Source organism: Carassius gibelio, chromosome A2 (assembly GCF_023724105.1).
Source record: "Carassius gibelio isolate Cgi1373 ecotype wild population from Czech Republic chromosome A2, carGib1.2-hapl.c, whole genome shotgun sequence".
NCBI lineage: Eukaryota > Metazoa > Chordata > Actinopteri > Cypriniformes > Cyprinidae > Carassius > Carassius gibelio.
The window spans coordinates 17,431,370-17,451,780 of NC_068372.1; the positions used below are offsets into that span (position 1 = coordinate 17,431,370).

General features: G+C 37.0%; 1 protein-coding gene across 3 annotated transcripts; it reads right to left on the reverse strand.

Annotated features, from left to right (window-relative positions):
- Window positions 1-454: 454 nt before the first annotated feature.
- LOC128029167 (U2 snRNP-associated SURP motif-containing protein) lies at window positions 455-19,378 on the reverse strand. Of its 3 annotated transcripts, XM_052616763.1 has the most exons (26): window positions 19,224-19,378; window positions 18,164-18,262; window positions 17,730-17,841; window positions 17,128-17,249; window positions 16,975-17,042; window positions 16,799-16,887; window positions 16,611-16,646; window positions 16,405-16,487; window positions 16,145-16,310; window positions 14,329-14,540; window positions 12,332-12,375; window positions 10,587-10,691; window positions 10,140-10,206; window positions 9,888-10,060; window positions 9,601-9,763; window positions 9,432-9,511; window positions 9,253-9,340; window positions 9,031-9,168; window positions 8,750-8,930; window positions 8,466-8,540; window positions 8,280-8,343; window positions 7,869-8,025; window positions 1,574-1,684; window positions 1,379-1,500; window positions 1,108-1,275; window positions 455-962 (listed from the first exon to the last, which is right to left on the reverse strand). In XM_052616763.1, exons 1-26 carry the CDS (start codon window positions 19,266-19,268, stop codon window positions 824-826), a joined length of 2,907 nt encoding a protein of 968 aa, XP_052472723.1. In that variant the 5' UTR covers window positions 19,269-19,378; the 3' UTR covers window positions 455-823. The 3 variants fall into 3 exon arrangements, with proteins under 3 accessions (XP_052472723.1, XP_052472732.1, XP_052472739.1); XM_052616772.1 differs by lacking the exon at window positions 16,611-16,646 and having other exon boundaries at window positions 19,224-19,376; XM_052616779.1 differs by lacking the exons at window positions 12,332-12,375; window positions 16,145-16,310; window positions 16,405-16,487; ... (5 more) ...; window positions 18,164-18,262; window positions 19,224-19,378 and having other exon boundaries at window positions 14,329-14,517.
- Window positions 19,379-20,411: the final 1,033 nt, after the last annotated feature.

A 20,411-nucleotide genomic window follows, 5' to 3' on the forward strand; every position in this document is an offset into this window, starting at 1 on the left:
TAATTGATATATACTCAAAACTTTTCAATTGAAACTAGAAATTTATTTTATTTTATTAAAAAATGAAGTCTGTAAAAAAAAAAAAAAACACAGGGAACACATGATAGTAGAAAATTGTTAGCTTGAATGCAATTTAAGTTGCTTTGGTTAAAAGCGTCTGCTAAATGCATAAATTTAATTTAATTTTATATATATATATATATATACATATACATATATATATATATATATATATGTATATATAAATATATACACATACTAAATACAGATGGAGGGAACGAGGATGATCATATTTGGGGGTCCATGGCATTCATAAGATTGAAAGACCCCCCGAGTTAAAATGAACATTTAAAATTGATAAAATAGTTTAATATTATTTTGCTATTTTGATACACTAAGTTTAAAATGTTTATTTGGGATGCACACACAAAAACTAGGACATTTCAAAGAGAAGTCACATAAATTGTGTCTTTATTGAAAAGCAAACATCTATACAACTGAAACTTACACTAGTTTAATTTAAAGTCAGTTTCAAGGGATCTAAAAACAATGAAAAAAAAAAAAAAAAAGAAATGATAAGACAATAGTTTTCATGTTGACGGAGTTCTGTTTCAGCCACTGCAGTTATCTTCTTTTGGGAAAAGGAAGCTCCTAAATGACATAATAAAACACCCTAAAGATGGCCCTTGAACACCGTTCTTCTGCCAATGAGAGTGAGCTTCAAAAGGAGGGGTGAAAGAGGGAATGTCCTTCACACTGATTTACAGGACAAATTTGAGGCACAAAATACAGCCCAGGCATCTTCTCATAACAGCCAGAAGTCTCAGTGTTTACTTTTTTTTGACTTCTTGTGAGAACGGTGAGGCGATCGTGACCGGGATCTGGATTTCTTTGAGGATTTTTTGGGTGTTCTTGATCTGGACCTCCGTGTCCTCTTGGGTGTTCTTGGAGGTGAAGGAGACCTTAAAATAATTTTTTAAAATGACACTATTAGTTTAAGTTTCTATAAACATGCATGTACTGAAAGCTCAAGACAAGAAAAGCAAGCCACAGGATTGAGTTTTTAGCTGTGAAAATTAAGATTAAGATATGATACTGTTAGTTTACCTTTTAGATGACCTGCGGTTAATGTCTCTTGGAGAGTCTTTATAAGATAATCGAGAACTGTCTTTTGTGTGGGATCTATCGGAGCGCTCTGATCGTGGTGAGGGCGACCTGCAGCGCCTACTGCTGCTACTTCGGGTGGGACTCGGGGAGGGACTATGCCTCCGTTTTCTGGGGAGGAAATAAATTTATTTGAAGACAGACAAACACAAACCGAATGCATTCAACGATATCTCCACTTCTTAAATCCTAAAGAAATGTTGAGGTATCTCACTTTTCTTTTCTGCCCGGTGTGGAGTCATCTTTGTCCTTCTCTTTGTGGGACACATCAGATTTCTCTTTGTCTTTTCTCTCTTTTTCTTTCTCTTTGTCTTTCTCGGTCTCTTTCTCCTTCTCCTGAAAAACGTGGTTTCTATCAGAATAGTAACACTAAATAAATGCAAAAAAACAAACTAAATTTCATACTAACCCTCTGTAGTAACTTGTCCCGGTAAAGCTCTACTTGTTCTTGGATACTCGGTCCAGATTTTTTGGGTCGTTTTCCAGATTCAAGCTCATCTTGAAACTTCATGACTTTAAGCTACAACAGACAAAAAAAATATATAATAATTCACTGTGATCTCTAAACTATGGAAGTCCTAAGAGGCAATGGATTATTAATATTTTTCTTATTTTCTCGTGATCTAGACATAAAGGAAGTATTTTTTTTTTTTTTTTACAATGATTGTTTGATCTACTGTTGCTATAGTAATGAACAACGATGCTCGTCTGATTGATAGATAAACCGTGCGCTCTTACTGTATGTCGTGGATATTTCAGCTGATTTTTCATCGCTTTGTAATAACATCTACAATAGATAAAGGCTGATCACTGTTAATATTTCCAGAGAGTACACTAAATATTTTGTTTGTGTAATTAACATTGAAATGGTCAAAATCTTTTAAAGCTGCTTGGATTCAACTCAGTTTAAATTTTTTGCTTATTTTAAATAAAATTATATACCATTTGTAATTTTTAGTAGTCATGATATGCTGTGACAGATATGATGTGCGTTACAAGCTTGGGATGGCGTTTGAAAATAGTGTTTGTGTACGTGGGTGTGTGTGGTTTCCACAAAGAAATGTAGAAAACAAAAGATTACAACACTGTAAAACGGGTGCCCAACCCTGCTCCTGGCTATCCACTGTCCTGCAAAGTTTAGCTCCAATCCTAATCAAACACACTTAACTTCGGGTTGGAGCTAAACTTTGCAGGACAGTCGATCGCCAGGAGAAGGGTTGGGTAACCCTGCTGTAAAACATCACTGAATTAAATTGGCCTTTACACCAGGGGTGGTGAACGTTGGTCCTGGATATATGGAGCCAGAAGAGTCTCAATAAAGATAAATGCACACACTACAGTCACATATGCACACATAGGATTCATACATGCACACACATAATTCATAAATACACACAGGATACACAAATGCACACAAAATTCACAAATGCACACACAAAATTTAAAAAGCACAGAAGATTCACAAATGCATACAAAATTCAGAAATGCACACAAAATTCAGAAATACACACACAATTTAGAAATGCAAACAACATTTACAAATGCACTCAAGATTCACAAATGCACAGGACAAGATTCAGAAATGTATTTCTGATGCACACACACATATATCTTGATTTACAAACTGCTTGCGGTCTGTGAACTTCACTGCATTTGTGTGTGAATTTTGAGACTCCCTTGACTCGGCTCGACACACAAATGCCTTTTTTTAAACAGGGAATGATCTGCAACCAATCAGATATCTCCCTTGTTTTAGCCAATCACAAGAATGCACCCCACGTGGGGGATTGTTTACTTATAAGCCAATCAGCGAACGACTCCCTTTCCTCAGCGAACGACTCACTTACCTCACACAGCCGGCGACTCACTTTGCGCAGCGAACGACTCACTTTCCTCACGAGTCACGCAGCGAACGACTCACTTTCCTCACGAGTCACGCAGCGAACGACTCACTTTCCTCACCCAGCGAGCGACTCACTTTCCTCAGCGAACGATTCACTTTCCTCACGAGTCACGCAGCGAACGACTCACTTTCCTCAGCGAACGATTCACTTTCCTCACCCAGCGAGCGACTCACTTTCCTCAGCGAACGATTCACTTTCCTCACGAGTCACGCAGCGAACGACTCACTTCCCTCAGCGAACGATTCACTTTCCTCAAGCAGCGAAGTTGAGCGAACGATTCACTTTCCTCACGCAGCGATCAACTCACTTTCCTAAGGCCTGGTTCACACGGGACGATTTTAAAATTGTCGGCCGATTTTCCAAACCTGAGAGACCCCACACACGGCGATAAAAAATCACGGGTCTAACAGTTTTGGTCGTTCAGTGTGTGGTGTGCAGCCACACGGCAATATCAACACATCACACACGAACCGATTTGACTGCCGAGCATTCCCAGGTAAGACGGGAAATCTCGCAAAATCCCTCGAGATCAAACGTGACTTCAGAGTAAACAATCAAGGCGGACGAAGAGGATGCAGTGGCCGTAGTTTGTGCTTTGTTTTTAACGGAAAAAAACATAAGAAAAACAAGAAAAGGCGATGGTCAAAGAGGTGGAGACAACGCGAGCATGGACTATACTTGCTACATCATGATATGGAGGAAAGTTGTTGTTTTATCTCATAGAAATGTTGTTACGTACTACACAGATTAATCGTTGAAATAAACATTCATATATTCGTTTCCATGTACTCTGGTGGACTGCAGCTGTGGATGTAGTTATGCCCATCGACTTTATTTGTATTTGTTATATTATATACGCCGGCTGTTTTGATTTTGTTTCCCGGTACTTACTTCCTCACCGCCTTGTCACCTCACTTTCTATGGAGTGAGTTTTGGTTCTTTATTACATGCGATAAAATAAAAGATCTGAGAGAAAAAAAAAGTTTGAGAGAAAAAGTTATCACACTGATAGCAAAAAAAACATTTCATGAGAGAAAAAAGAATATTTGAGAGAAAAAGTTTTCATGCCAATAGCAAAAAATAATTATATTTGAGACTAAAAAAAGGTTTGAGAGAAAGTATTTTTTCATAAAACATAAAAAAATATACATTTGAAATTTTTTAGATTATTTCTGAGAAAAAAAATCTCTCTCAAAATACTTTGAAAAAAACTCTCAAATATATATTTTTTGCTATCAGTGTGAAAATATTTTCTCTAAAAAAAAAAAAGTGTTTCTCTCGAAACGCTTTTCTTTGCTCTTGATGCATTTTCTTGCTCTCGCGTCAGGATTTTGCTTTCACTGTGAGAATTGTGTCATGGGCGGGGCCACGTTCCTATTGGCCAGTCGGGTGAGCATCGTCTTGTCTTGGGAGTCGAACTGAATCATTACACCATTGTTCGGTTCACCTGCATAGATGCAACCTCTGCCTTATGGCTAGTTGAGTTGAGCAGTGAGCACGGACACTCCAATGTTTGGGTAAGATGATGACACACAGCTGGCTGAGCAAGTTCAGTATCACTGAAGATTTAACATTAAAAAATAGCACTCATATTCATGAATGAATGTGTATTATATTATTTGCTTGCTAATCGCTAGTAAAGCTAACCAGCCATCATGCTAGGTAAACTTGCTAACTCACCTGGTTTATACTATGTTTAAATCAAATGCCAAATTAATGTTTTGATTTAGATAGTTTCACGCCTTATTTAGTGAGTAATGATTGATATACCGTTTGAAAGTGTCCCACCTAGTTTTGTTTAAAATAGTCTTTGTATGGTTGTTGCACATGTTTAGCTACACTGCATGTATAGCTCACAAACTCAGCTACACGGGGCTTATTCTAAATATTTTTTACCATCTAGCCGAGGTCTAGAGCTGACAAGGTAAATTGCAGGTCTAGGACTAACTCTTACATTAGCAACCCACAAATATGTTTGTGCCTGTACTTTCATGGTAATTATTTTTTTATTTTAAATCTTTCAAACGGTATATCAATCACTGTCTAACGTTAGCTAGTTGTAGGGTTGCCACCTTCCATGCATACTAACGTTAGTTGAAAGTTGTACCGGAGGTTGTAAGAACAAGCAGTTACTCTTCAGGTGCTTTGAGGCTAGCAAGTGCAAAGGTAGAAACTAGCTCACTACTCACTAAATAAGGCGTGAAACTATCTAAATCAAAACATTAATTTGGCATTTGATTTAAACATAGTATAGACCAGGTGAGTTTGCAAGTTTACCTAGCATGATGGCTGGTTAGCTTTACTAGCGATTAGCAAGCAAATAATATAATACACATTCATTCATGAATATGAGTGCTATTTTTTAATGTTAAATCTTCAGTGATACTGAACTTGCTCAGCCAGCTGTGTGTCATCATCTTACCCAAACATTGGAGTGTCCGTGCTCACTGCTCAACTTAACTAGCCATAAGGCAGAGGCGGCATCTATGCAGGTGAACCGAACAATGGTGTAATGATTCAGTTCGACTCCCAAGACAAGACGATGCTCACCCGACTGGCCAATAGGAACGTGGCCCCGCCCATGACACAATTCTCACAGTGAAAGCAAAATCCTGACACGAGAGCAAGAAAATGCATCAAGAGCAAAGAAAAGCGTTTCGAGAGAAACACTTTTTTTTTTAGAGAAAATATTTTCACACTGATAGCAAAAAATATATATTTGAGAGTTTTTTTCAAAGTATTTTGAGAGAGATTTTTTTTCTCAGAAATAATTTTAAAAATTTCAAATGTATATTTTTTTTATGTTCTATGAGAAAATACTTTCTCTCAAAACATTTTTTAATCTCAAATATTATTATTTTTTGCTATTGGCATGAAAACTTTTTCTCTCAAATATTCTTTTTTCTCTCATGAAATGTTTTTTTGCTATCAGTGTGATAACTTTTTCTCTCAAACTTTTTTTTTTCTCTCAGATCTTTTATTTTCTCGCATGTAATAAAGAACCAAAACTCACTCCATACTTTCTGATTGGCTACACGCCACAGTCCACAGGCTGCGTGATTGTTTGTCCTCGGGGGACACCACACACGAGAAGAAATCGGGCCAAATAAATCCAACATGTTGGATATCCCCGATTTGAGATCGGAGCGGTCCCGACGTTCTTCCGAGCACAGGAGAGCGGTCTTAACACACCACACACGGCAGGAATATTTGATCAGATTATTTTACGATAATCGGAGCATCCTAAAATTGTCGGAAGGGGTGAATCGGGGCTAAAATCGGCCTAATTATCCTGCCGTGTGAACCAGCCTTAAGCGAACGACAGCCGGAGACCCACTTTTCGCAGCCAGAGAGCCACTTTCCTCTCGCAGCGGACCACTGACTCTCTCTTCATGTAGGGACTGAATATTATAATTAAAGTGACTTCTATATTGCATCCAAAAGAATATTTAGATATATTTAAATATTCAAAAAGGTTTAAACATTTTTTTTTTTTTTACTTTCATTAAAATATTTCAATAAAATGAAATAATTGCCTATTGCAAATTTATGAATACATGGTTAACTTTTTTTCTGCAGTCACTGGGCTATATGTATTGAGACATTTTTAAATTTATATTTAGTAAAAAATAATAAAAAATAAACCTGAATTGTAATCTAAACATCTGTATTTTCATACAATTTAATACAATTGCTGTGTGAACAGGTTCATGTGATTGGCTTATAAGTAAACAATCCCCCCACATGGGGTGCATTCTTGTGATTGGCTCAAACAAGGGAGATATCTGATTGGTTGCTGATCATTCCTTGTTTAAAAAAAAGCATTTGTGTGTCAAGCCAAGTCAGGGGAGTCTCAAAATTCACACACAAATGCAGTGAAGTTCACAGACCGCAAGCAGTTTGTGAATCAAGATATATGTGTGTGTGCATCAGAAATACATTTCTGAATCTTGTCCTGTGCATTTGTGAATCTTGAGTGCATTTGTAAATGTTGTTTGCATTTCTGAATTGTGTGTGTATTTCTGATTTTTGTGTGCATTTCTGAATTTTGTATGCATTTGTGAATCTTCTGTGCTTTTTAAATTTTGTGTGCATTTGTGCATCTTGTGTGTGTATTTATGAATCATGTGTGTGCATCTATGAATCCTGTGTGTGCATATGTGAATGTAGTGTGTGCATTTATCTATATTGAGACTCTTCTGGCTCCATATGGATAGCCCCAGACCTGCAGAGTTTTGCTTCAACCCTAATCAAACACACCTGAACAAGCGAATCAAGGTCTAAAGGGTTGTTAGAAAGCTATAGGCAGGTGAGTTTTAATTAGGGTTGGAGCTGAACTCTGCAGGGCTGTGGCGCTCCAGGACTAAATCAATCATCACATTTAAATTTATCCAAAGCGACTTAACAGTGCATTCAAGATATCAATTTTTACTTAGAAGTATACTGATTCAAGCATTTAACATTTATGAATTAAATGTCAGTAATGAACAATACTGCCCAAGTTATAGCGATCACGAGGAAGGTCCTTATTCGGTCCCAAAAGCGTACAGTAAAGTGGATATACAGTATACTACACACCATCAGTTTTCAGTTTTATACTGCTACCGGTTGGCAAAGTTGTGTAACTTGGAGAACAACTTTCGTTATGTTGAGATCACAAGAAAATTAAGTTGTGATCACGACAAAACAAGAAAGAAAAGTATAGAAAAAGTATATTTCATGGCCTTTTGAGACCTCCATACTAAACAGCTTTCAAGCATGTGAAGAATTACACTTAGCACATTTTGCATTTAGGTATACCTCGATTTCTCGTAGCTTGGCACGTTTCTCTTCACTCATCTCAGAAAACTTCGCAGACTTTGAATCATATTCTTCTCTAACAGGATTACTATAAGACTGCTGGTCTGCAGTGGAGGAACTCTTGAGAGAGTCTTTATTCTCAGTTTCATGTGTAGCACTATGACAAGAATGTGAAAATGAAATCAAAACATGGCAAAATGTCATCCTGAAAAAAACCAACAATTCTGACACCTATTTAAAAAAAATTCTGAAATCATTTTATACAGATTGCATTCACAAAAGCAATTTCTAGCCAATGAATTATTTTAGAGCTAAACTTAGCTAGAACAACTTATCACTATGAAAAATATCAAGACATTCCTATGACCTTTCCATGAGATTTCCAAACTTAGTAGAACCAATAAAACTTACCCTGTTTTACTTTTCTCAGATTCATCTGGCAGATCAAAGATTTCCCATTTTGACGTGGTTACAGCTAAAACAGTGATGTGATCAAGAGATAATCATGATGTGATTTCAAAATGGTCAAATTTGTTGATGCGTATACAAGGTAGAACCTACGGTTTAGACAATGTCTTAACTTTCATCTGGACTAACCTTGAGCCTCCAAAGCAGTACCATCCACTTCCTCCCATTTTGATGGGGCTACCTTAAAGCCTGGTTTTTGATCCACTACAAAAAAAAAAAAGTAATTGAACAACAAATTTATTTTAGAAAATATGCCATGACATTCAGCAACAGTAATGTAATTGAAAAAGCTGTAATCTTTTTGATCTTTGAAAAGAGTGATGTGTCAAATATACCAAGCAGGATACTAAATGGGAGTTGAGTGTATGAAAGGTTAAAATTTTTTTTTAAATAAATGTTGTCAGCATTCTTACAAGGAACACCATCCAGATCATCATCCGTTCCCTTGATGGGCATTCCGTCCAGGTCATCAAGTGGTGCACCATCAATTGGCAATCCATCTATGGGCATGCCATCAACATCATCCAAAGGAGCACCATCCAGCTCCACCTCCACAATAGGAGCACCATCAATGTCCTCCGACCTCTCTGGTTGCTAAGAAAAATTAATGTTCAGGTGAACTGTGACTCAACTCAAACTTGACCACTGAAAATGATCAATCATAACTCAATCAGTCAGTCTCTACAAAGCTAACCTCTGGAAGCAGGTCTGCAGTCTCCTTCTCAGAATCGAGGCTGACGAGTCCCAGGAAGATGTTCTGAAGTTTAATCAGGAATGGATCAGGATACACTGCCCAGTCTTCCCATGCACGGAAACAGGACATTACTCGTTGCTGTGAGGACCAAAATAGAAAAACATCAATTCCAATCTTAAAGTTAGAAAACTACTGTGTGTTAAAAAGAGCAAGATGGCGCACCTTGAAGTTCTCGGATTGTAAATGGCCCTGTATTGTCTTATAAGTGGCATTCAGGTCAGAAAATATCTGGCAGAGTTTTGTTTCAAAGCTGTAAAATAATAAAAGCAAAACAGATTGAATAAACCGACAAACAAGAATGAATTCCTTGTTTATGCACTCAGGATAATTGTGAGACTTACAATTTTCTGTAATAGGAGGCATTAGAAACTTTTGCAGATGAGTTATACAGCACATCTGAGACCAGATATAACCTTGCAATCTGAGGGAGGGAGGAAATGCACATGTAAACAACAGTGATGAGACATCTAAAATTCTTTGTTAGTCGTAATTCTGCTGTGTAAGAGTGACCTTCTTTGGCAGAGGTGTTTTAAGTATGGACAGAGACTCAGCGATGCATTCCACAATCTCTTCGGCCGCATCAGCACGCGAGAGGCAGAAAAACATGGCGTTAGCTATGTCGCTTTTCCTTGGTGTAAGACCTCGGAGTAACTCCTCCAGTTTATCCCTCTCACTGCAGAAGAGGAGAATATTAAGTTCACATAACCAACAATTTTGCCTATGGCCAAAAGCTTAGTAGCTCCCTTCTAGAAGAATCAAATATCTCCATAAACTCCAGATTTTGATACGACACATACTCGTCTTTCAAGGAGCCCTTCTTGCTGGTTTCTTCATCTTCTTCTTCATCATCATCATGCTCCTCTTCTTCAGGAGTGCCATGTAAATATGGGTTAAGAGGTGGCGGTCGCCAGAGGGATCCATTCTTAAAAATTCTGAAGTCTTCCGTTTTCCATTTAGTTGGAGATTCGCCCTGTAAGTGGGGATTTTGCATTATTTCATCTGAACACATTTTAATATGTTTTTGTCAAAAGACTAAAAAGAAGTCTAACCTGTAAAATGGTGTATAACTTCCACCTGTAATAAACATGAGCAGGACCCTGATTTTCAAATAAAAACCTGTTGAAGTCAAACAAAAAACAAGGTTTGACTTAAAGACATTCTCAGAATACAACTAAATTGGAAAAATCTCTTCCGCATGACTTAAATCACTTGAGATGATGTCAGAACCTTAAAGTTGTGATGAAACAAGACGCGTGAGATCTTTTATATTGTGACGTACATTTTAGTGAAACATTGAAAAACAATGGGACATGGTTCGATTCATTTTATGTTGATTGGATAGAGGGAGTTCTTAATGGGAGATTGCAGTCAAAAGGGGCAGCTTTAAGATGAGTGAAGAACTCTTTAAACATGCATTTATAAAACAGATTGGGTGAATTTTTATTTCATACCTACCTTAAAGGCTTGGAGTCAAAAGAAAGACATAATGTTCTCACCTGTAAAGCGGATTGTTGATCTCTCGGTTCATGATCATAGCTTCAAACATTGGACCTTCACGCACAACAAACTCGATCATTCGATGGATGAGAGAGAGCAAATTCCTACGAGAAAAACACAGTTAAAGCGAAACAGATTCAGCGCCATCACCAGCCACACCTAAACAACTTCTGCTACAATATGACATCTGATGAAATGCAACATCCTTGCACTTACTATCCAGGAGTCAATAAACATGTTTAAGCTTTTAAGATTTAAAACTGACTGGCAGTGTGACAGCTTTAACAATGAAAACATTTAAATACTCTCTACATCTACATCTGAGTCTCAGCCATAGCATTCTGCCCTCATAACTTATAATTGGACGTGCTACTTAGATACTAAATGTGAGGCCAAGTAACAGTGATCTTTCTTGCTTTTTGACAATAGACAAGTGTGGATGGAGAGGGATAAAATCATGTATGCACTTCTAGAGTCAGTTAAAGGATAGGGACAACAAATGGCTTCCTGACTGGCTCGTGAAGTGGCCGATAAAAATCAACAGATGATGTTTTTCAAATGTACTGAAACACATTTCACAAGTATTGGAGCCGATCATACCAATGTCAGGCAATCATTCTGTATACTTTCCCCAATCCATCCTGTGACGCTTTCTGGTCCCTCGCTGCTGCAGACAGTTCAACTTGTGCTGCTCACCAAGGCCAATGTCAAAGGTCACTGAGACTATGGGGATTGGGTGCCGCTTTTGTGCCATGCTACTGGGGCAGCTGAAGTGAGCAATAGCCAGAGGGCTGTTTTTTTTTTGTAAAACTGACACTAGGTGAATGTGTGTTGTGTAGCGTTTTAGTAGCTAAATTAGTAGTGTAATGAGTGCAATCAAATCTGATGTAGTCTGATGAAATATGAACAATTCTCTCTAAAACACCCAAACTAGTGGAACGACCTGTCAAGCATGCTCCAACACTGACATCTAGAATAATTATGTCCAAAAAGATGGACAAACACCAGACTGAATTAAATCAATGTACACTACTGCCTGAAGTTGGGGGCTGGTAAGATGTTTTTGAAATAAGTTATTATGCTTTTTTATAAAAATAGTAAAAACAGTGCTAGTGATTTTTTTAACACATTTTGAAATGTAATTTATCCCTGTTATGGCAAAACTGAAATCTCAGCAGCCATTATATGCCTTATATATTCAGTGTCACATGATCTTTTAGAAATATTCCAAAATGCTGATTTGGTGTCCAAAACTGTTATCATGGGTTAATATTTTTGTGAAAACTGATATTGTCTTCAGATTCTTTGAAAAAACAAAGTATAGAAAATCAAAATCTTTGCAACTTGCCTTTACTGCCATATTTTTATCAATATAATAAACTCTTGCTGAATACATTTATTCATACATAATAATAATAATAATAATAATAATAATAAAAAAACTTACTGATCCAAAACTTTTGAATGGTAGTGTATATCAACAAAAACAATAAAATCCACAGAACTCTCTCTACTGATATGAGCGTTTCTATCAGAGCAGTATGATGCAAACCCTTTACAGAGAAATGCGATGCATGTGTGTGCCTTGTATCTAGTAACTGTTCCTTATTTTCATGCAAGGCCTCAACTATTGCTCACTCAAACCAGCCTCTGGTAGCATGGATATGACCAATCTTTCAAACTACAGAGATGGGATAAGTTCTCTACATTTCATAAGAATTTGGAAAAAAAGAAAAACATGTACCTTTCTGTTGGGATAACCACTTTGACTATGGCTTGCGACAGAGTCTGGATATGAAGTCACATCAGATAATAAACATAGAATATATGTGAGTATTGTTAAAAAGAAACAGGCATAACACTAAATGCAACATACTCCTACAACAACAAACGTGTTCTACTGTGTCAGCTTTAAAAACTTGACTGAACACATTCCTTAAAGAAAGAGCAGTGAAATCATATATAGTGGGGGAAATATTTATTTGATCCTCTGTTGATTTTGTAAGTTTGCCAATTTATAAAGAAATTAAGGGTCTGTAATTTTTTTGGTAGGTTTATTTTAATGGATAGAGACAGAATACCAACAAAATAATCCAGAAAAAAAAAAAAAAAACATTACATAAAGGTTAGAAACTGATTTGGATTTCAATGAGTGAAATAAGTATTTGTTCCCCAACCAACCTCAAGAATTCTGGCTCCCACAGATTGGTCATGTGCTCATGTGGAACACAGATTAGTCCTGTCACTTTAAGAAGTTACTCCTAATATCAGCTTGTTAGGTGAATAAGACAACTGTCCACACAATCTGTATCTTCCATTCCAAGAAGCTTGGTGAAGAGGAGACAACTGTTGGTGTGATTATTCGGAAATTAAAGAAATACAAAACAACCATCAATCTTGCTCCGTGCAAGATCTTGCCTCATGGGGTAAGGATGATCGTCAGAAAGGTGAGGGATCAATCCCACACTACACAGGAGGAGCTTGTTAATGATCTTAAGGCAGTTGGGACCACAGTCACCAAGCAAACCACTGATAACACACTACGCTGCAATGGACTGAAATTGAACAAGGTCCCACTTCTCAAGGCGGCACATGTACAGGCCCGTTTAAAGTTTGCCAAAGAACATTTAAATGATTCAGAGAAGGCTTGGGAGAAAGAGCTGTGGTCAGATGAGGCCAAAATTGAGCTCCTTGGCATTAACTCGACTCGATTGAGGGGCAAATGGACAGGGCATTGTACTGTAAAATCTTGGACGAGAACCTGCTTCCTTCAGGCTGAACACTGAAGATAGGTCTTGGATTGGTCTTCCAGCATGACAATGACCCGAAACATACCGCCAAGGCAACAAAAGAGTGGCTCAAGAAGAAGCACATTAAGGTCATGGAGTGGCCTAGCCAGTCTCTAGACCTGAATCCAGTAGAAAATCTGTGAAGGGAGCTGAAACTTTGAGTTGCCTAATGACAGCCAAGAAACAAGTCAAGAAACCTTAAGGATTTAGAGAGAATCTGTACAGAGGAGTGGATCAAAAACCCTCCTGAGATGTGTGCAAACCTGGTGATCTACTACGAAAAAAAAAAACATCTTAACAAGGGTTTCTGCACCACGTACTAAGTCATGTTTTGCTTGGGGATCAAATACTTATTTCACTCACTGAAACTCAAATCAAATTCTAACTTTTATGTGTGTTTTGTTCTGGATTTCTTTGTCTTTACATATTAAAATAAACCTACCATGAAAATTCTTAACCCTTAATTTTTTTTGTAAGTGCGCAAACTTACAAAATCAGCAAGGGATCAAATAAATATTTTCCCCACTGTATCATCTGCATCCATTATATATATTTATTTTAATCTCTTTACATTTCTTTCAAACAGACAATATTGAAAAAGTATAGCTTCATCCTAACTAGCAGCCAAAACCTATAAAATGTCTTGTGCATTGAATAATCTATACTCCAGAACACTTACCAGCACAATCAGCATGGTACATATGCATTTTATATGAATTATTATTATAATTGTTTTTTTTTTTTTTACAAAAATTTCTAATTTAACAAATGCTAATATAGTAAAACTGCAAGATTCTCTATGGGCAAAATGTTTTTCACAAAGAAGATAAAGCCGAAAACCTCTTTCACACAAACAAATAAAATACATATATAAATATATAAACAAATTACTTCTAACTACTTTTATTACCATGCTAACCAAAATCTTTTTGTCCCACATATGCCAAGTTACCTTCTCAAACTCCTCTTTGCACTTTGGAGGGGGAGGCATAGGAGCATTGGGGTTCTTCAGCCTCTCTTTGGGCTGGGCATTGAAGGGCAGTCCAGAGGGTGGAGGCGGGAGGGTGTGCTCCATCATTGAAGGTGGAATGTATATGGGGTGAGGAGGAATTGGTACACCTTTGCCCCATCCCAGTTTCATTTCAAAATTCATTATCATTTTGCCTGAAATAGACAGCATTTGGCAAATTATTCATGGATTTTATGGGAAGGCAAATTATTTTTACAGTATCTTAGAGAGAAGGATGGCCAATGGCCGAGATAAAGCACCTGATACAGACCTGTTAACACTATTAATATATGTAAGAATCACTGGCATAATTTTGGCAATTAAATTTATATTTAATATTTGCTTTAATATTTCCTAAAAACAAACTATAAAAAACTGATTTGAATAAATATGGGGTAAAAAATTTAAATAAGAAAGAAATCTGTAAAACAATCAAGATGTAGATTTTAGATAGCAACTTCTTGATTTTGTAAAAATGATTGTATTTTTCACAAATGAAGTTAATAAACATTAATATGAAAAATAGTAATATTAGCACTAGGGCTGCCCCCTAATATCGACGAGAAGAGGCTTGGCCAACCAAAATTTTATTAATCACAGAAAAAAAAAAATCCACAGGAAGTGGTGAGGTCACGCAGTCCACAACGGACAAATTGTTAATGGCTGGATTTTGTGTCAATACAAAACATTCAAAGCACCTTTATCATTCATCGACCTCAAATATGGCTTATCAACTGAAATATGTTAGTAGTAACTTTACATGGCCGTTCAATCTAATGTTAACCCAGAAAGATGTGCGCGATTCAAGTGTCTGTGCGGAGTATGAAAGCTGAACAGTAGCGTGCTCACAGCAGGACAGATGCAGGCGCTGATGTGGTCACTTGCTCTGAAAGTACTCCGTCATTTTGGTCATCCGGATAAGAGTAATACAATACATCTGAACCTTTAAAGCCTATAAGTTTATTTGTGTGCACTCATTATAACAAAACATTGCACTTTTGTAAAATAAAGTCTACTTTCAAATACCCCCCCACAAATAAAAAAAACCCCTAACATTCTTAGATTATGTGATCTGTTTGAAACTTGAATGCAGGCACATCCACTACTGTAGAGATGACAAATCAAGGCGGTCGCACACCGGACAAGAAAAGCCACATCGCGCCACATGTAGGACAACTTGAGGTATCGCACACCAGACGCGCACATTCTATACGGTGGAGCTCAATATGGAATCAAGTTTTGAGCAGCAAGATGAATGAGATTTCATTCATTTATTATTTTAAATATTATTTTAATTGAAAACAGCTAAGTTTTGAATGTTAATGAATGAAAAGAATCAGTGTTATACACGTTTATGGCTTCCTCATGTTATCTTTGAAGAACCTATTGTTGGTTGCATACAATTCTTGTTATTTCCCTGCATTGTTGATTCATTTTTCATCTTTTGCGGTCCACTACTCCGCTATTTAAATGACCTGAAGAGTGTTGTGATGGCTGTGACCTGGTAAATCCACTAGGTGGCTGCCGACGACATTGAATGTAATCACGACAGCCAATACTGTAATATTTTGCATATGTAATAATGTCTCAAAAGAAAAATAAAAGGTTAGAAGGACTACGTTTATTATACATTTAATTATATGTGTTCACATTTTAAGCTGTAAAACTAAAGGAAGTAGTATTTTCAGCAGAACATCAGCTGATTCATCGCCTTGCATCAGTCAACCACTAGACAACAATAAACAATAAATATATTTACCATTTAAATGTTTAAGTGCACGTTCAGCATCTCTCCTCGTCATGAAGGCTACAAAACCACAGTTCCTTTCCCTGGCCCTTTCCTCATCAGTCCTGGGCCACATAATTTTCACACTGGCTAATGGACCATAGCGACCGAATTCTTGACAGAGCATCTCCTCATTCATCTGGAGCATGAAAGGAGTAAGTTTTAGCATAGGAAACTCTGGGTTTCAGACGTTACCTAAAAACAATTATCAGTAATAAAGAAAGACCAATTACCTGAGGATTTATGTTGCCCAAATAGAGATTTGTAGTTGTCGGATCACCAACATCGTGTGAGCCAGGTGCAGATTCATCCAAGACTGAAAAGCAAAAAAAAAAAGAGCTCTGAATAACAACTGATGTTTTACCATCTCTTCTTCCATGATGGGATACAGAAAAAGCAGAATGGCCATTGCATTACACAGTATATAAAGCAAAATTACCACTGGACGGACGGTTTCTTCGTGAAGAACCATCCGCTAAAAGCAGAAGAAAAGCAGTGTGAATTTTGTTTCCTGAACTTAAAAAAGACATGTGGGAGGGGCACAAACTTCACTGGGTCCATGAGTGAACATAGGGGGAAACAGACTGTTTTGGTGAGAAAAAATAAATTGTTGAATAAAGAACTTACCGGAACGCCTTCCTTCCATTGTGGGAAGAGGCTCAAAACGACTGACTCGGCCCTTCAACCGGTGTCGTTCATCACGCTCCTCTTGTATCCTAAAAAACAACAACAGAGCATTAAACTTCAAATTATCATTTTAAAGGTGCTGCCATTTATTGAAAAAGAATTTAAAGAAAACCTACTGTTTCAGTTCTTCTTTGAAGAGTTCAAGGTTGCTCTTTTTCTTTTCTTTGTCTCCCTTCTTTGATGCCTAGGTAATAGAGAAAGAATGGCTTATATGACAAAATACATGCTTTAAAATGAGGTCAGATGGAAATAAATGACAAAAGGCTCACATTGCGTTTATCTAATGCTATAAACTGTGGAGGAGTTTCCAAAGGTAAAATGCTTTTAGTCTCCAAAATCCTTGATTTTGGTTTGTAGAGCTTTCCTTTCTTCTCATCAGCTGCCACTTCCTCTGGAATAGATATGCAACACAGATATCAAAGCAGAGACAATTAAGAAGAACATAAAATAAAAATATTTGCCATTTTGCATAATAAAAATAAATAAATTAAGAAAAAGTGATCAGCTGTTCGAAAGTTTGGAATCAGTACGATTTTTTTATGCAGCGAAATGTATTCATAACAAATACTTTTATTCTGCAAGGATGCATTAAATTCATGAAAATCAACATTTTAGAATGATTTCTGAATGATCTTGTGACACTGAAGTCTGGAGTAATGGCTGCTGAAAATTCAGCTTTCCTATTACACTTGTGATTGAATATGTTATATTTTAAAAATATATTTGAAAATTGTTATTTTAAATTGTAATAACATTTCACAGTATTATAGTTATTATTGAGTTTTGAATGAAATAAAAGCCTTAGTGAGCATAAGCAACATATATATATAAAAAAAAGATCACAGATAAAAAGATCAAATAATAATCTTACCTTTAGTAGCATTAGCGATCCCACCACGAACAAAGGTCTTTACTTTTCCTTCACCTCCCTCAAAAGCAGCGAGAAATTCCTCGTAGATCTCCGCAGCTGCCCTTTCATCCTCCTGTGAAAATCAGATCGTGTTAGATTATGTATCAAGGTGATCTAATGTTAATCGTGTGTCATAAAGCTAGGAGATGAAAGGCAAAATGAAAACAATGTCTTCTAAAATAGGCCAAAAATATCAAACATTTTTGATATCCTGGAATCATAGTCTGACATTAAAAATCACAGTCTGTGTCCATCATACACTATGCAATTCTCTGTGAAATCTGTCTACTCCAGCCGGCCAACAGCTTTAGACTGGATCTGACTTTCGGCAGCTAGTGTCGACTTCAGACCCTAGTCACATAATGAAATCCAGCCTTTAGACCTCATCTGCTTACCTTCTTCTTGAGTTCATCCTGTTCTTTCTTACTTAGTGTTCTTTTTGCAACCGCCATCTTGCCAATACTGAATGCCTTTAACTTACTTTCCAATAAAGCCTGCAGGAAAATATGAAAAGAATGAATTACACAAGAGATGACACGAGTTTCCTCTTGTAATATAGACATTTGGTTTCTTGGCTAAGGGAAAAAAAGTAATGTTAATGCACTTATATACAGTCCAAAACGCATAAAAACCAAACGCAAAAAAGTAAGGAAGAATACAACATGAGGACGGAAATAAATAATTAAAGTGTCCATATTAGGTAATGGTTTGTTTAGGCTATCTGAATTAAAGATGTAACTGTTCACCATGAATAAAGTGGTGCACTTTGCAGCAATCTTTCTTTGAGTACATAACAGATGAGCTGGAGTGGCTTATATAACACCAGAAGTAGCACGATCGTATATACTACACATATAGCAGATGTGTTTCCATTTCTGTTGACACGTTCACGTGGCTAATAACGCTAACTAACGTTACTAGCGAACATGATTATGTTAGCTGGTCAAAGCAAAACCAGCAAGTTCACCACAACTGTGCAAACACAAATGCGCAATTAAGACATTCTTAATGCTAATAAACAAAGTACATCTCCTCTCTATAGGAGTAAAACGTCCGGAAATCAATGTAATACAGTAATGTTTGTAGACTAACGTCATGCTCGTGTTAGCCCTGTCATCAAACAATGAACTCAAATCAACTTATTTCACGTTCTATGGTGGTGTCAAGGGCATGGTGAAACATAATATAAGAAGATCAAATTCGGCATATTTGGACAACAGATTTTAGTCTGTTAATGTGTATTATAGAAATGAAATCTGTGCAGCCGCTGGTTGTCTAGCTAACCGCACTGCTAGCGAGTTAGCATCACAACCGAGCAGCTCAATGGACCTTTCTCCGTAACACACATCGACACACTACCGAATGGAATTCAGTATCATTACGCTTTTATTATCGTTAACAAAAAATATTGATTTTAATATATGGATGTAAAGTAGAAAAGTAAAAGAAAAATACCTTCGAGTTAGCTTTCTGCGCCCCACCTGGCGTTTTGTCCGCCATTTTGCCCGACACTGTGCGCGAGGCGCGTTCGTTCACTCTTTCCCTCCGAACGAGTCTATTGACGTCTGTTACTGAAGACCGATCTGAGTGAGTCTGACAGTCTATGTACTGGTATATGTGTGAGTTTTGTGAACTGTTATTGATGCACAAGACACCGGAATTCAGCATGCACTTTTAAAATAATTATGCAGTGCATGTGGAGTCTGAAGCTGGCCTTAACTCTGCTGGTAAAGATTGTCTTAGCTGGTTCAAGCTCGTCTCCTAGACTGCCCAGATGAAAGCCTGACCAAGCTGGGAGACCAGCAAACCATCTAACTACCCACTTTACAGTGGTTGCACGTCTTGAACTGCTGTGCTTATTGATTTGCAACAAGACATGACATGCCAAGGTATTTCACCTTTTGCAACTGTAAATTCATTTTCAGTATACTAATATTCATAGGCCTATATTTACATCTATTGACTTGTAGCTCCAGATTCTATATAAAGATGCAATAATGCATATAAGTACCAGGGCCTACTAAATAATGGTAGCTTAGCCCACCAGAAGCTTTGCTTCTCTGTAAAAATGAAATGCAGCATCAGCCTTCAACTTGGCAGCATTTCACGATTTTCTTTCATAATTTAGAATTCAGCATATAACATTTCTGCAGCAGTGATTCCTGCATTCATGTATGCAACCTCTGTGCAACATTAATCAGTGCACTTTCTTATATATTTACACACACCACATTAGATGCATACTATGTGCAGATGGTAATAAAATATTAATCATTTCAACTCACAAAATAAATGTAAATATGTCATTCATGTAGACAGTGAGGTCGATGTTGTCATGCTGTAAGCTGACAAAGCTGAATTGCTTACAAATTTCTCCTTTTATGCAAAATATTTCACACATCAGTAAAGGATAGCCTGTATAAGAACTCCAATGAAACTGATCATATTAGTTGACAACCAAAATGTATTCTGTATTTAAGTTACTCAGTTTCGGTATATAACCAGTACTCAGTTTAAACAGTTCTCTGTTTTAATATTCAGGCATAGACTTTATTTGTTTTCCAGTTGTTTTCTGGAATCATGTTGTAGTTGAGGTAGCTGACATGATTGAAAAAAAAAAAAAAAATCTAACGATGAGCTTGA

Excerpts from the sequence above, each read along its gene's own strand:
- LOC128029167 (XM_052616763.1), bottom strand. The coding sequence starts at position 19,268 with ATGGCGGACAAAACGCCAGGTGGGGCGCAGAAAGCTAACTCGAAG. Across the intron at positions 17,842-18,163 it reads AGGATGAACTCAAGAAGAAG|GAGGATGAAAGGGCAGCTGC; the intron begins GTAAGCAGATGA and ends TGATTTTCACAG. Across the intron at positions 1,685-7,868 it reads CCAAGCTACGAGAAATCGAG|CTTAAAGTCATGAAGTTTCA; the intron begins GTATACCTAAAT and ends TGTCTGTTGTAG.